Here is an 18037-nt window from a genome sequence, read left to right as displayed (position 1 = left end):
CAAGAACATGATAGGTTTTCTTAGTTTTTCCAGCATCTACAAGCCCAAAACATGAAACAAGTCAGTTTAACAATATTTTATATAACATACTAATCCTTCAAATCCATTTATTTCTGAAAATTGCAGCAAAAGCAAATGTTGTACATTCCCTTTGAAGAATGACCCATCTAAAAAATGACCCATCTACCCGTACATACACATGTACAGTATGTCCCCAAAAAAATGCTGCAAGCAGAAACGGGCTCTGTGTCCTTGGAATATTGAAAAATATTTCATGCTGCTTATATAATGTTAAACCTGGGATATTCAGCTTTCAAATGCTAATTTGTTTTATCAATTTTGCTTTTGCCAAACCAGAGATATGGTCCGTTGAACACAAACACTCAAAATCAATTTGTGCCTTTTTCTACATTGTTAGGCCTAATAACATGAATAATGACATGACAAGACATGGCACCTGTTCAAATCCAATTTCAATGGAGGTTCGCAATTCCAGAAGATATTTTATTATGATGATTTGGAGAGTGTGTTACAAATAATGACAAGAACATTATAATATGAATAACAAAAGTGTTTCTTCACCTATTCATTAGTAATTGTTTTTCTGCACGATCATACATGTGTATAATACTGGCAATACTGCTGTTTATAGTATCAACTTGGCACAAAAGTGGCACAAATTGATTTTTGAGTGTTTATGTTCGACGGACCATATCTCTGGTTTGGCAAAAGCAAAACTGATTAAACAAATAGCATTTGAAAGCTGAATATCCCAGGTTTAACATTATAATAAGCATCATGAAACATTTTTCAATATTCCAAGGACACAGAGCCCGTTTCTGCTTGCATCATTTTTTTTTCCATCTTTTTTTTCTCCAAATTCCAACTTACTGGTACAATTCCACTAACAAGTTAGTGCACAAACACATTATACATGTAATTTTCTGCTTCAGTTGCAATTGATTAATGTACTAAGCAAAGCAATTAACCTTGAAGAGGAAATTACGGGTCGCTGGTTTTAATCACTAGAACCATACAACAAATTTACAATATTTTTTTTCTTCTGTAAATGTAATCATGGTTATTCGGTCTATTGGGATATGCATAGTGGGTAAAATAGGAAAAGGGACAAGCCTTTGCCATTTGCAGTGAACAATGCACTCGTCTTCAGAAAAACTAGCTTAAGTTGATTCACAAGCCTGTGTTGTACACACACCCTAGCCTTACCAAATTCTCCAAAATTCTCTTTGCATAATGGAAGATTTTGCAGGATTGAGACAACATGGCAAAAATGTGCGGCTGAGTTTGGAGGATGCACTGTGTCAAGGTCTTGGACCTTGTGTTGTCTATGCTCAACCGTGCATACATGTACATGTACATGTAAATCTAGACCTACATAATACTTGTAATCCTCCGCACTGCTCCAGGATGTCACTGGCTCTGCCTCAACATATTGACAGTGATTGCTGGAGGATTTTGCAGGATTGAGGCAGTGGTCACCCCTCCAAGGACCACATTCAAGAAACAACTTGAGGATTTTGCAGGATTGGGGCTACATGCCTATTTTTACATGGAGGCAGTTGGAGTATTTCATGCAGAGTTGAGCTAGCAGAATTGAGCTTGCATCCTAGCAAAAATGCCTAGGGAGTTAGGGTTAAATGTCATGTCCTAGAAATGACACTTAATACAGGGTGGATAAAAAATACGAAACCGAAGAGATATCCTCTGTTAGGGTTGAATCTCCTCTTTAAAATGACGCCCTGATCATGTCATTACATTCACGATTGACTGAGCAGTGACCAGTTTTATGAAAGGGTTTATTTAGAGAATTGCGCCACTTTTCAATTGTGTTTTTTGTGGTGTCATTTGTCACAGAGTGAAAGGCTATGGTTGCCAATCAAGGCAGGTGGGGGAAAAAAGAGATTTCACCATGAAAAGTGGCGCAAAATTGGTCACTGCTCAGTCAACCGTGAACGTAAGGACATGATCAGTGTGTCATTTTAAAGAGGAGATTCAACCCTATCAGAGGATGACTCCCTTTGATTCACATGTTCCCTACTTCTGTTCCAATTAGCAATAATATCTCGGTTTCGGTTTTTTTTTTAATCCACCCTGTAGGCCCCTATAGTGCAATTCACCGAACAAAATGAGAAGCCATTTTTGCAGTGATACCACGCTTGCAAACAGTAATCCTGAGAAACTTAAGACATTAGAAACAAAAAACAAACAAATATATAGAACACACAAACAAACAGTCTACAGACAAACCAACTTGGCCACTTCAAGTTTGCATTTTCACCTTACATCCTCAAGGGAATGAAATCAAGAATAGTAACACTCCGGAAAAGAAACCCGCGATATTGATTCCCAACATCTGGAGATGTGGTCCGAGCTGGATAGCTCCGATTCTGTTTAAAGATAATTTCCTTCCGAGGGTGAGAACGACCATGTGTGTATACTGATCACTGTACGTATCAGTATGTAGGTTAACCGGAGGCTACATAAAACGTACCACGTGAATATAGCATGCTTCTGACATGCAGTCATGTTTATTTTAGAATTTTCAGATCATAAGCAATGACATTTGTGTAAGTTTGCAGACAAATAGAGAGAAACTCATCTGTTCAAATGAGGTTCCTACAAAACTGAAATCATTTCAAGTCTTGAAGGAATGTTGTGAATGCCATTTGTTTCTTTGATTATTTAAGGCCAAGTAAAAAAAAATAAATAAACCAGTTTCTTGTCCCCCTCCCCCACTTCCTTTTTTCCCGGCTGCCGGCTGTCTGGGTTTTTTTTTTATACTCATATTTGCAGTATAAGCAACATCAAATAAAGAAAGTCCACACTCATTGGAGGGGTCGTAATTTTGAATCTGATCGTTTGATGATAGCGTCATTTATATCGAGACCTTTGGAGAATGTTGTTAGCTACATTTTGATACCTCGTTTGCCACCAAAGACTGTAAATCGCCCAACATTGTCAACGGTTTATGAAAAAAAGATGCAGTTTAAAAAGTTGCAAATTTAAAGAGTACGCAAGTGGAAACTGCTGCGTGACAATGTTACGCTGTCCAAAACAAACAGCAGGGAATAATAATGAAAAAAATACAGTATTTATAGTGCGCACTTTCTCTGGAATCCATTCAAAAGCACCGCAAAGAATGCCGATCGCACAGTGCTTGCATGCATGGGAGCACGTGAAATTGAATGACTGCGCTTTGTTCGGGCACTGCGCAGTCGATAGGGGCCAATTACGGTCATGTGTGATTACGCTTAGCAATTTCTCCTCGCGTAATCTTTAAATCATCAAATTTTTGCCAATCTCTTCAAAACATCTACGTTTTTCTACACAAAAGGAGAATCTTCAATAGATTTTTAATCACAAATTTAGGCCAAAAACGATTTGTCTAACGTAACGATCAAGGACTGCATTTTTTTTTTAAAAATTATTTTTTTTTCCTTTCAAATATCCATAGAATTCTGGTATTTTATAATTTTAATGTCAATATCCTTAGTCAAACTGTCCGTGAACGTCAGTGACTGTTCAAACACGATAATCACTTTGTATCTCCATGCCGTGCGAAACGCGTGCATGCATAGGAAACGGTGACATTTCGCGGAGAGATAAAGCAAATAGATTGTTAATGAAGAACAGTAGCATGCTACTCGACCTTTGGACTTAATACGGAAGTGAGCGCAATCATTCATGGAGTATAATGTGATGATTATGATAGATTCATGTCGTTTATCACCCGCATTCGTACGTCGCCGTATGCGCCGGCATTCTACTCGAAACGGTGGCATTTTCTTAACATTGATTGTGGAGAATTTTGAAAAGGTTAAAACGATAAACTGCAATGTTATACTGCATGTGCAGGGATCATACCGACATATGGTGTGGTATCTGTGTGCTTCGAGATAAGGCCAAAAAAAAAGATGTTGTGTTGCTCTCATCCAACCGATCGAAAAATCTGGAAATCTCCGCTCATTCTTTCATTGAAAAAAATTCAATAAACGTTTAATAACCTTAGGCCAAAAAAAAAAAGTCTCCGGTTTCTGGTATGCGTGCGCGTCGCCGAAGTCATGCGCGTCGGCAAAATGAAAAAGTTTATTTTTCAATGAAAGATGATGTCTCAAAACCGCCAAACTCACTGGTTTGACTGGAATCCTGCTGCTGCACAATTTTAACGTATTTTTAGATGGGGTTATGATCAAGAATAAGCTTTATGTAGCCTCTCTGGGCCCCCATATATTTGCACTAAGTTTAGTCGGGCACCATTTACAGTCATCAGTCGACATTTGAAGCCAAAAAAACAGGTACTGAAAAAAAAAAAAAGCCGCGTCGCCGCACTACTTTGTGGGCAAGCTCCATACCAGAAACCGGAGACTTTTTTTTTGGCCTTATCATAACTGTTACTTTGTAAAGCTATAATTTTGCATTTTGTTACAAAACGTTCATGTACCTAAATGGTAGTACAGTACGAATTTACTGAGGCTGAGGATTGTTCTTAGGGCATGCGGTGTGATGTTCGCTACTGCATACATTGTATATACTGTTCATGTACTGGTACATTGTATCGAATGCTTGTTACCGGGTACATTATGGGCGTTGGTAGAGTAGTCCTATTTTGTGAACTACATGTACATGTACTACCCCCCCCCCCCCCCCCTTCCCAAATAAATAAATAAAAAAATCCCCGACCGATCCTCCTGATATTTTTCATGAGAGGGTGACACAAGTTTTCTTGTTTAGGGCCTAAGGAACATGATATCATTGTTACATTATTTATCACTTGTAATCGAATCATGTGTCTATTTCCATCAAAACCAGAACTGTTTGGGAAACACGTAACGTTCACGTACACTGCACTCTATTGATCTACATGTACAGGGCGACTCAAACAAAAAAAGGGACCGAGGTAGAGAAAAATTTTTACAAACTATGTGACTCCTTCCATTTACAATGTACAGTGTACAATGTACGTTGTACATGTAATAAAAATAACATAGGAATAAAGTACATGTACATGTACACTGTATGTTATTGACTAGTAACTGTGAAAAATTCACGTAATTTGCACGCTCTAATCACAGGCTATCTCTATTTTAATAGAAATACCATAAAATTCAGCTGTCCACCGATATGCATTGATGAATACCTTTTAAAGGGAATGTACAACATTTTCAAACATCAAAAAAATAAATGACCAAATTATCGCAAAATACCCGGTACTTTACTGGACTGCCAGGGGATGGCAGTCTGAAGCATCCTGTAAAACAATGGCTCCTGGTGTGCTCACATTTTCAAGTAAAGTGATATTTTTGTATCAATTTCCAACGCTGGTCGGCCGATCAGCGCTGGAAAAACTGACTTTTCTTCAAATACTGCTCTTACTTTTTTATATTTAGTTATTCCACATTGTCTCAGCTATTGATTACACATCTTCTAAGGGGTACAACTGATTCTCTGACCTTACAATTCCCCAACATCTACAAATTGCTCTGTTTCATTTTAAGTGCGGTCGGGGAACCAGACTACAAGAATGCCTGAGTGTTACCGGTATATCTGGCTCTCACTGTAGCATCAAAGCAATTTACCACTCCATGGACAGCTGTCAAAATGGGTTCTTTGGTAAAACACACGTGGATCAATTTCAGTAATTCGTTTTTTGTTTTCACATGACTGGAAGAACTTGCTTGTTTGCAAATGTAATTGCTTTTTAAGGGGAAAAATCATTAATCCTGGTCGCTTTGTTTTTAATAACTCACCCTGGAATTACGCACCCTGGAAATAAAAAAAAATTAAAAATACATGTACATGTACATGTGTTTCCGTCTTGTCTTACGCTCGAGGACAGACACACAAAGGGAGGACAAAAGATCCTTTCAGTCCTCGAACGATGGTGCTTTTGTTCGAAACTGTCCTCAATCGTACATTTACGTGCTTAGTCTATGGGAAAGTGTGAAAGTACAGGGACAAAGGGAAACACAATAGGTTGTCCTCAGGCGTATAGTAAAACACGACTGTGTGTACATGTACATGTTTGGTAACTGCTGGTTGTACACGTACATGTACAAGTGCATGTACCGGACCGGTATACAATGTATATGTTTCTTATTAACACATAGATCAGAAAGTGTGGTTGTTTTTGTTTTTTCCCCCTTCAACTTCTGGAATGGGACCATTCTTCATATAGGGTTTTTGCAAATTAACCCTTACTCTCTGAGGGTAGTTTACTGCATGTCAGTTGGTTATGCCAATGCCCTCCAGCTGCAGTTATTTGGCAGATAACAAGTCTTAACAGTGAAGGCTCCAATTGGCAGGAGTTGGAGGCCCTGGAGGGTGCCTGATACTGACCAGCTGGGGGCACTCACTTTGTTATCAGAGACTCTCATTGTTCTCTGTGGCATGTATTGGAGTGCCTGTCCAGTTACCCTTGAAATGACATGGCAGATATTGGAGGGCCATGCAAAAAACATAGGAGATTTTCTTGAGGCACATATTGGCATGCGTTGGAGGGTCTAGTAGGGTAAGGGCTAATGTCTTGGTCACATCATACATCATACATTCATGTACCATCGTGATTTTATACCCATTTTAAAATGATTTGTCGGACTAACACGCTACCAATTCTTTTGGCCATGAGATCAGTTTACTGCATCAGCTCCAGATCAGCGCAATCTGGTCTGTGCCCACACAGCTACCCATGTATACTCATGGATGGAGAGAGGCAATTGTAGTAAAGTGTCTTGCCCAAGAGCACCAGCACCAGGGTTTGAACCCCTTGCACCTTAAAATGATTTGTCGGACTAACACGCTACCAATTTTTTTTGGTCATGAGATCAGTTTACTGCATCAGCGCCTGATCAGGGCAATCTGGTCTGTACCCTCATAGCTACCCATGTATACTCATGGATGGAGAGAGGCAATTGTAGTAAAGTGTCTTGCCCAAGAGCACAAGCACCAGAGTTTGAACCCCTTGCACCTTAAAATGATTTGTCGGACTAACACGCTACCAATTTTTTTGGCCATGAGATCAGTTTACTGCATCAGCACCTGATCAGCGCAATCTGATCTGTACCCACACAGCTACCCATGTATACTCATGGATGGAAAGAGGCAATTGTAGTAAAGCGTCTTGCCCAAGAACACAAGCACCAGGTTTCGAACCCCTTGCACCATCACAGATGAGTTGGACACTGCAGCCATGGTAACCATTGAACAATATTACCGCTCTGTACGATAAATGACAATATCTCGCCTGATGTGGCTCCCTGTCTTGTTAACTATGATCTCACAGGTTGGTGAAGGCAGGGCACTGTACAACCTGGGCAATGTCTACCACGCTAAGGGGAAGCACGCCGGCCGAGCAGGGCACCAGGATCCCGGGGACTTCCCCGAAGAGGTCATCGGGTGCCTCCAGAAAGCCGTGGAGTTTTACGAGTAAGTTTGTAGGTTTGTTTGCAAAAAATCTCATTCCTCTGTGACGTTTTTGTATTGCGGCAGTCTGCACAAGTTATTGCCTCTGTGCGCGATCAAAAGGTGGCGCTGTGCGACCACTTTCGTGAGTCCCGGTGGTAGGGGCACACTGCATGCATGTGTGCGTGTGGCGCGAAGTACGCACGACTTATGTTATTTTGAATGTGCACATATGTAGTTTCGATATTTAGTCTCTCAACGTAGTTGCTTCAAACTCTTTTCAATTAGCAAACTTTTCTGTTACTTAAATTGCAAACCTAGCGAGTAATTTGGTGCAGCCTCAAGGCCGTTTTACATATTCACACGAACGCGAATTGGTGACTTCACATCAACTTTTCCCACTGCAAATTCGCAAGTTCATCGCTTTTCAACTCATGGCGTATTTCGCAGCCTTCACTCTTTATGCCAGTTAAACAGTGTGCATATACATTGAAGGTCAACCAGCACTTTCCATCTTGAATTGAAGTGGTTCTTACCGGTATCTCGAGTCTTAACAGATCACTTTACACTTTTAATCCAGTTTTTCTAATTTTTCATTTTTTGTTGCCAGGATGAATCTTGCCATTGTCAAATCGCTCGTAGACAAGGCGGCTCAGGGAAGGGCATGTGGTAACCTTGGCAACACGCATTATCTCCTGGGCAACTTTGAGACGGCAATTGGATTCCACAAAGAGGCAAGTTTTAATTTGTTCATTTATATGGTTTCTTCGTTTCTGTCTGTCCGTCTGTAGGGCCATCTGTCTGTTTTAGTACTGTCATCACTAAAACACTGATGTGTCTATTTCAGTGGAGGCCTCTGGATGTTCGGAATGTAGTAAATGATTTATGATAAACATAAAAAGTGACGGGAAACCCAAAAGCAATCAGGAACCAAATCAAAAAATGTAAAATGACCAGAAGGACCACACCTTTAATGGCTTCGTGCATTCGACTACATTCTGTGTCTGATTACAAAATACCTTTCTGTAATGAACCATGGGTAGCGGATAAACACAACTTAAAGGGAAAATACAACATTTGCAAACATCGAAAAATAAAACTACCAAATTTTTACGAAATACCTTGCTAGGATGTTGGTAAATGACAGTCTAAAGCATTCTGTAAAATTATGGCACCTGGGCCCAATTTCATAGAGCTGCTTAAGCAGAAAATGTGCTTAAGCACGAAAAAACATTGCTTAGTAAAATTAGGTTACCGGCCAAAACTCCATGTGATGTACATTGCTTGTGACTGGTATTTAGCTGTTCTTTACTTAGGATAACAATCGCATGGAGTTTTGGCCGGTAACCTGATTTATTAAGCAAGACGTTTTTGCGCTTAAGCAAATTTTGTGCTTAAGCAGCTCTATGAAATTGGCCCCTGGTGTGAAGTCATTTTCAAGAAAATGATATTTTTGTATACATTTCCAATGGTGGTCTGCCGACCACCGTTGGAAAAACCTAACTATTTTTCAACTACTGCTCCATATTTACCATTTGTTTCGGTCCAAATTGTGTTTGCTATTGGTTACATGTTCATGAACGGGTGCAGGCCAGCTAGACTGGTTCCCATACCTTACAATTTTCCGGCATCTATAAATTGATCCATTTCATCTTTAGTGGAGTCAGTGAGCCAGACTACTTGAACATTTTTGTTTTTCTTGGTTTTTCCAGCATTTTCGGACACAGCACTTCGAACATGTCAGTGGAACAATATTTTGTTCTATTATACTAACCCCTGAACTAGTTCATTTCTGAGAATTACAGCGAAAGTCAATGATGTACATTCCCTTTAAAATTCCTGTTAGGTATGTTGATGCAAGAGTTTGTGATACAATAGTGAACTGTTCTGTCAAAAGCAGACTAGGCAGAGGTTGAGATTGAGATAGGGCCAAAAAATGCTGTGGGGGTGATTTTTTCTTTCTTTCGATTTTCTAATTTTTGCATATTTGTAATCTTGAACATGTCTAAAATTTACTATAAAAGTTTGAAACCCTAATTTGAACTCTAAATATAGTAATTTGGATGATTTGTTAAGGTATATCAGTCAAAGAAATGTCACTTGAAACAGGTCTTAAAATAGACCCCAAACATTAAGTGCCATTTTCTCCGTTTCCTACTTCTCGACACGATGAACTTCAAAATAGCATAACTTTACCCAGGAATGACCGGTTTCAAAAATTAAACCACCTATTAAAAGGAAAATGTACATACTTGAACAATATGCGAAATCTCATTTTTGACCTTATGCCCAGAAAAGTCTGATTTTGACAGAACAGGTCACATTAAATGTCTGAAGCAAATCTGAGATAAAATACTGCATTGAAAGGGCTTGCCAAAGATTAAAGGGCACGAGACATGAATTTTACTTGAAAACATATTTTGTGCAACTTTCTACTCCTCTTAAATAAGGGAATAAATGTGTGCTCCGGAGGTTTTTATCACTCTGTTTAAGACCGCTTAGAGTCTGGGTGCTGATAATTACCCGAGCCGGAGGGTAAATACCTTTTCGGTAAAAAAAATCAAATAATTTGTTCAAAAAATCCCAGTTTTGTTCAACAAGATCAATTCATGCTTTTTGAAACATCCCTCTAGCAAAATAATGGAGTGTTCAGCTGGCGAGTAAGATGTAAACAACCCTTTTATGGAGATTGACGCGCGCGTAGCATGTTCTGCGCGATGTCGCGCAGAACGCACCTGGGGCGTTGCGTTTTGAATTTAGAATTATATAATTCTGATTCGCTGGTAGTGTTGCGCACGCCTACGTGAGGATTGTGAACGTTCAACCAATGAAATGGTAAGAGGCACTGGATTTTTAGGAGTCCACATTTTATGTGACACTGGAAAAGTGTTTAAGACCAGCTAGCCATGTCTTTATAATGACCGGCCACATGACGGGCTCTCGACCAATAGGAATAGCTAAACTCTCTGAGGTATTTATGAATACTGTATGAAAACTATTTGACATCCCATTGTGGTTAACTTTGTTGAAAAGGGCCCTTCTTACATTCTGTTTACGGGTTGTCTGTTCAAATTGTGAACCCCAAATTCGCTAATTATTAAAAACATTTGTGAGAGATGTTTGCTCATTTGCCTACTATTATGTACCGGGCACTGAAACAGCATCAAATCACCAAAGAAATGAAAAATTTGTGACGGCAAAATATCCAAAATTCTGGTCAATTTTGGTGCTAAAATAGCTGGAACATGGAGGTTTTGCCTGAAATGACATCACACTTTTGCTCTAGAATATGCAAATTTTAATTAGCTAAAATCAAAAACAGGCACCAAAATGCCTTTAAAAATGGCAAAATGAAAATTGAAAGTAAGGTTATGTGGGACACAAAGGTGCATTTATGTAAAAGGACTGCATTGAATAAAATTACATTACATGGGCCCTTTAAAGATTTAATGGACAATGTACAATGTAATGCCCAAGGACAAACCAGCAACTTTGTGACATCTGTCAAATGTACAGCTTGAATTCCATCTCAAAGGCAAAATTTTATACAAAAATATCAATCTGCTGGTCATTTGTACATTTTTTTCATTGGTTTTCTTGGTTGGGCAGTAAAATTGTATGTGTTTCTCCTTGAACATCACCTCACAATGGATACCTGCATAAATCTCAATTTTTTATGGAAAATATAAAGAATGTATATCCCTAACTCCCTAGGGGTGTGCAAAATCATATTAAAATTGGGGGATTCAGGACTGTTAGGGCATGTCAGGTATACATGTGAACTGAGTCATTCTTGTATACATGTTAGGGCATGTCAGGTATACATGTACATGTGAACTGAGTCATTCTTGCAGCGTGCCAGGAAAAATGTACAAATAAGGCCCCTGAAATTTATTCTGTGTAAATGTGGGTTCATGGGCGATAGAGCTGTGCCGTATATCCGAATATTAGATTGACCACTGAATATCACAATAGCATTTTACCACATGGAATATTCTTAAAATATACGATCCGTCTCAAGATGATGACAAAAAAGCAACCGCTGATTGACAAAAGGTCGGTGTCCAGACTTGCTCAATACTGAGCAGACGCCCAGTCGGAACATTCTGACAGTGTGCTTAAATCTGTGTCGGTTCTCACATACTGAGATCACTACGCCTGATTGCACATAGCTGAATTGAAATTGCTTCTAGGAGGAAGCAAGTATGAGAAGGAAGGATGAGATCTTGATGTCTTGGGACTGCAGAGGAAGACATTATCATTTATACGCGCCAGACTCATATCAACATTCCTACAGAGCTGCATAATTTTCATCAATTATCCTCCGATTATGAGAATATTCAAGGTCATTGTTTATCAATTACCAAACAGCCCTAATTTGGAGAAATGATTTTTGTTTGAAAAAGGTATTTTTGAGAAAACCCACTTTATAGTTTGGGATATTGTCATTTCGTAACTTGAATCAATTTCACTCAAACTGTTTTTAATTTCCTCTTAATAAATCTATTTTATAAAAAAGAAATTTTGAGTGGCATACATAACATTGAGTAGCGTGTTGCGATAGTCTGTACAGGTTTCGGAACAATTGAATGTTTCGCTTCAAATGAGGAAATGCTGATTTTAGCATGTACAAATGTACATGTACCGGTACCTAGTGCGCTACACTGATTAAACCACTTAAATATCTACAAAGTTTTATCATTAAGAACTGATTTCTCGCAAATACAAAAGTATTCAATTACATACATGTACACATTTACATACGTGTACAAAATTCATTGCGTTGTGTATCATGATAGTCTTGTTCATACACATTTTTTTTTTCCCAAGCGCACATTTGACCTAATCTTATGTATTTATCAACTTGGGTTTTGTGATAACCAATCTTTTTAAACTGTCAAGTTTGAAAATGATGTTTTTATTTCTGTGCAATGTACATGTCCATTGTTGATTGTAAGCAGTTGTCACCTACTGCGTGAAGCGACAGAATTTATTCACACCAGTCCGTCTGATGTTTCCACAATTTCAGTAATCTGTCAGAATTATCGGCCGTGATCAAACCCAGAAGCCTTTACAGCTGTCACGGTCGGTGGCACGAAACCGTCCTCGCCGATTAGCAGCCTGGTACTGGATGTTTATCCAATAAGGATGTGTTGCCATGGAAACGATGACATGGGCTCACAGGGGAAAAAAAGGCATTGCCTATCAACTCTCCGACCGGGATGGTCTTTTGTTCTCGTTTTCTGCCGCTGTTCGTTTGTACAGGCTCTGTACACATCTGTCCATGTTTTACTGCATCTATCGGCTACTACAATATACAGTGTGTGCATTCCTACTAGTGTGTGTGCAGTGAAAATACATGTGCGTGTTTATGGTGTAAATCGAGGACACACACGTGCAACAGCATTGATGAATATTTATTGAGGACAGGAACCAAATCGAGGCAACCTCGATTAAAAAACGTGTGCAAAACCAAGGAGAGCTATTGCAAAAAAAGTATAAATTAAGGTATTAACCGAACACAACCCATCAAAGTTCAACAGCAGGTTTTGTTTAAATCTGTTGGGATAGGTACAGTACCCCTAAACAGATGGTCTTTTACACTGGGGTTGGCATACCACCAGAAACTAAGTCCAACAGTGTGTGTGTACAATTTCCCATGTGGGTGTTGGAATTTGCCAGAATGGGTATGGTTCCTAGTAAATTAGGCTGGGGAGTTAGGGTTAAGGGAAGAGGAACAATAGAAAATCCTCGATTTATGCCATAAACAAACTTGGGTGAACATGTGTGAGTTTGTTTCTGTATTCAGTAGGGGACGTTGAGCAATAGACGACTGTAGGGTCCCCAATTTCCGAAGGTCCCCAATTTTGCGATGTGTACAAAACATATGGGAGGTCTTCCTAAAAAGTTAGAGTACAAACAAAAGAGGGACACTAGGGGGTCCCCGATAGGCAAATACTTGTCTATGTTTAGTCTATGTGTGACTATTTATAGTCAAGACAGGAATTTTCCAGGAATTGTTTTTTTGTCTCTCCGTTGATTGAAGCTTTTCATGTTCAGTGCCGGACATACATGTCATCTTTGTTCAAGACGTCAGTGGGGTTTTTTTTGGCGCATGCATATGTACATTTTAATTTCGTACTTAAAGATATTCCAACAACAGAAGGTGCAAATTACAGGACGATATCACTTCCGGCTATCTGACAACGGTGAGAGTCAAGAATCAAATACAAGTCCGTGGGAATCGATAGTCGATGTCCATCACAGATCGACCTGATCCACAGAATCGAATACATTATGGAATATATTATAATTAAACATCGTCTGCGTTCCCAGGAGTGTAAAGAATAATTCATGAAAAAAAAAATGATGTTAAATTTTTTTGAGAAGATTTTTTTATTCAATGCCATGTGAATAACTTCTTTTTTTGCTAGAAATAATAGCAAGACCTTTTTGCTTAGAACCATCCCTCAAGCCCGCCAAATCCTCCAATTGTCACCATTGTATTAAAACATTGGATTCAGCCTCAATCTTCCAAAAATTTTCTGTTATTTCTTGAATTTGTTCAGTAGATGGGTGACCATTGCCTCAATCCTTCATAATCATCCAGCAATCACTGTTAATGGGTTGAGGCAGTGCCGATTACATTCAGAAGCAGTGTGGATGATAGTGAGGATAATGGGCTCAATTATGCATAGCTGAACACAAATAATGCTGGGAAACTACAGCCTACGAACTGGGCACAATGCAAGATTCCTCCAAAATCAACTGACACTTTTTTGCTGTTTAGCCTCAATCCTCCAAAATCGTCCAAAACCGCTAGGAGGATTTTGGATCTGATTGAGCTTGCAAAAGAGAAACAGTTATTTTAATTAATTGGAGAACTCATGGCATTAATTAGAGAACTCATTCAAAACACTGTATTTTCAAAGATATTTTCATGCAAAAGACATGTCCACTAAACAACAGATCAATATCACTTAAATAAAAGACGTCCATTCAAATTTAATTCCAATAGTAGAGTTCTGCCAAGTCAGCTTCTTCTAATAATAAATATTTGTTGCTTTTGCTGACAGAGGCTGTCCATCGCCAAGGAGTTCGGAGACAAGGCAGCCGAGAGGAGAGCCTACAGTAACCTTGGCAACGCCTGTGTCTTCATGGGAGATTTTGAGACAGCTGCCGATTATTACAAGTGAGTGGGCAGTCGTGTCTCCCTGACGAGACCGTTTCCTGTCGGTCAATGCTTCTGGAAGTTTTACGCCTCAGCGAGTAAAATTCAAAATTGGCTTTAGGTTTAAGCCATTCTGGTTGCATGCTGCGCTCAATTGACCCATCGCCGAGTTAGAGGGGCACTAGGTCCTGAAATCCCCGAAAATTTAATGTTTGGGATTGTTTACTTATCCAATTTCAGACATCTGGTTGAAAGGAAACCAACCTAATGTCTTGCCGTTCCCGAGAAAAGACCGCGGTTGTTTACATCGGACACAATGGAGTACAAAGATATATTTTCCTGTCATTCTCATACATGTACAATCTACGATGTACACGTTGTGTGTGCCTATTATAACACACGTACACAGCACCGTGCTCGCGAACACCGGTGAGTAATCACCACTGCACAAAATGTGGTTTCTTACATGTCTGCAAAAGACGAACACTTTACGGATGAAATCACAACTAGCATCCAAACAGCTCGACTTTTTGGGGTCGCAAAAGTGGACCCCGAAATTTGTTATCTCGCACGCATAATACAGGAATAACACAAAAACGCCAGGATAATGTAGTTGTGTGGATGTTTATATCCTACTTTGAAATGTTCTTTCCGATTAACTTCATTTCGTTTGTAGCCCAAATGGGCTGTTCCAGGAAGCAGTGTACGTCCCTCAACCCTATGGAATTTTTGTATGCTAAGTTTTGCTTGTCTCAGATTTTGCGCGTTCCGCATCCATTTGTATATCATGTAATTGGACAATATTTCACAAGCTGTGTTGACGCGATTCTAACGCAATTCTACCTAAGTCAATTCCATGGAACCGCTCAAGTGGAAAAAAGTACATGTACTCAAATAAATAGACGTAATGACCGTTTGCCACAAGATGAATTTTTAACAAAACCCTGTTGTTTAGGATGTTCTGTTTTATTGTTTACATTTGTGATTATTTGTTTACATTTGTCAAGCTAAATGAGTCGTTTGTCGGGAATTTTTATTTGGAGATGCAGGCCAAAATAGGACCACTTCATCACATCTCTTGGTGTTCCAACTTCCATAATTTTTGAACTAAAGATGGTATCAGCATGTGGTTTCCACAGCAGTAATGCTGAGATTATGCTCTTTTCAAATCTGTAATAAAAAAAATTTGACCAGGGTCGACAAACGACTCATGTAGCTTGATCGCATCACATTTTTTAAAATCCCAAGTTTGTAAAACTTTGGTATATGCAATCCTTTATATTTTTTTAGGGGGGGGGGGTCTTATTTTTTTTTAGTCAAGACGTGAGCTAACCGGTATAAGTATTGAGTGATTAGAACATTTTTTTTCCAAAATAAAAAATCAAAATACACTTTTCTATTGACGTCTATCTTGCATTGGGGGTCACTGCTTTAAGATCAAGTTTCTTTCATGCGTATTATCATAATTCTCCCTTTGCGCAATTACGGTATCGATGCGCCGAAAATAACTCCATCGTAAGGCTGTTGACAGGGCTGGATTTGCGAAAGGCTTCACTGCGTATGTCATTATCTCACAGAAACTCAATTTGAAGTTTTGCGTAACTCGATTTGTATGCCTTTCCATAGTGCGCTGCACCTTGTTAGTGTTTTACAACAGTACTGTTATCGGCAGTACGTTTGAAGAAGGGAAAGATCAAAATTCAAAAATTTGAGAAATTTCAAAATTGTTTTTTAAAGTGCTCTGCGTTTGGGGAGGTTTAACCCTGACTCCCTAGGCCCTTTTTGCTGGGAGCAATCCTCAATCCTCCAAAATCCTCCAACATTTTGCACTTATGTTCGAATGAAGGATAGCCAGTGCCTCAATCCTTCAAAATCGTCAGACAGTCCTGCCTCAAGAAATGCATTCATCCTCAATCCTCCAAAATCCTCCTCCTTTTCAAACGCCATTCATCCTCAATCCTTATGTGCTTAACAATACAATTCATCCTCAATCCTCCAAAATCCTCATGTGCTTCAACACCATTCATCCTCAATCCTCCAAAATCCTCATGTGCTTCAACACCATTCATCCTCAATCCTCCAAAATCCCCATGTTTCTCAAACGCCATTCATCCTCAATCCTCCAAAATCCTCATTTGCTTTAACACCATTCATCCTCAATCCTCCAAACTCCTCATGTGCTTCAACACCATTCATCCTCAATCCTCCAAAATCCTCATGCGCTTCAGCACCATTCATCCTCAATCCTCCAAAACCCTCATGTGCCTCAACACCATTCATCCTCAATCCTTCAAAACCCTCATGTGCTTCAACACCATTCATCCTCAATCCTCCAAAATCCTCATGTGCTTCAACACCATTCATCCTCAATCCTCCAAAATCCTCATGTGCTTCAACACCATTCATCCTCAATCCTCCAAAATCCTCCTACGCTTCAATCACCATTCATCCTCAATCCTCCAAAATCCTCATGTGCTAAAACACCATTCATCCTCAATCCTCCAAAATCCTCATGTGCTTCAACACCCATTACTGGACCAAGCCCAGTCTAAAGTGGCTTTCTTAGCTGTTGGTAGCTTTCCAGCACTTAACTGGCGCATCACTCATCACTCAAATTCTGATGGGAGGCAGGCTGACTCTAAACAACAGACGCATATACATTGGGGATAGCCTGAGTGCTTATCAAGAACATATTTATGGTCATCGACTGATTAAATAGCCATTATCTTAGTAGGGGGCTCATGAATACGAACCCGGGATTCACGGGTTCGCGAAAGCCACATTAGACTGGGCTTGGTCCAGTAATGCCATTCATCCTCAATCCTCCAAAATCCTCATGTGCTTCAACACCATTCATCCTCAATCCTCCAAAATCCTCATGTGCTAAAACACCATTCATCCTTAATCCTCCAAAATCCTCATGTGCTAAAACACCATTCATCCTCAATCCTCCAAAATCCTCATGTGTTTCAACACCATTCATCCTCAATCCTCCAAAATCCTCATGTGCTAAAACACCATTCATCCTCAATCCTCCAAACTCCTCATGTGCTTCAACACCATTCATCCTCAATCCTCCAAATTCCTCATGTGCTTCAACACCATTCATCCTCAATCCTCCAAAATCCTCATGTGTTAAGACACCATTCATCCGCAATCCTCCAAAATCCTCATGTGCTTCAACACCATTCATCCTCAATCCTCCAAAATCCTCATATGCTTCAACACCATTCATCCTCAATCCTCCAAAATCCTCATGTGCTTCAACACCATTCATCCTCAATCCTCCAAAATCCTCATGTGCTTCAACACCATTCATCCTCAATCCTCAAAAATCCTCATGTGCTAAAACACCATTTATCCTCAATCCTCCAAAATCCCCATGTTTCTCAAACACCATTCATCCTCAATCCTCCAAAATCCTCATGTGTTTCAACACTATTCATC

General features: G+C 39.5%; 1 protein-coding gene across 1 annotated transcript in view; it reads left to right on the top strand.

Annotated features, from left to right (window-relative positions):
* LOC119720583 (G-protein-signaling modulator 2-like) overlaps nt 1–18037 on the top strand; it is a 63087-nt gene that overhangs the window by 16451 nt on the left and 28599 nt on the right. The window contains exons 4-6 of the mRNA XM_038190308.1: nt 7301–7443; nt 8030–8153; nt 14496–14611. Coding sequence (XP_038046236.1) covers nt 7301–7443; nt 8030–8153; nt 14496–14611 — 383 coding nt within the window. The remainder of the gene's footprint in view (nt 1–7300; nt 7444–8029; nt 8154–14495; nt 14612–18037) is intronic.

This window comes from Patiria miniata, unplaced genomic scaffold, assembly GCF_015706575.1.
Source record: "Patiria miniata isolate m_02_andy unplaced genomic scaffold, ASM1570657v1 HiC_scaffold_9, whole genome shotgun sequence".
Classification (NCBI taxonomy): domain Eukaryota; kingdom Metazoa; phylum Echinodermata; class Asteroidea; order Valvatida; family Asterinidae; genus Patiria; species Patiria miniata.
The sequence above is the reverse complement of the archived record's forward strand: the minus strand, read 5'-3'. Positions and strand labels throughout refer to the sequence as shown.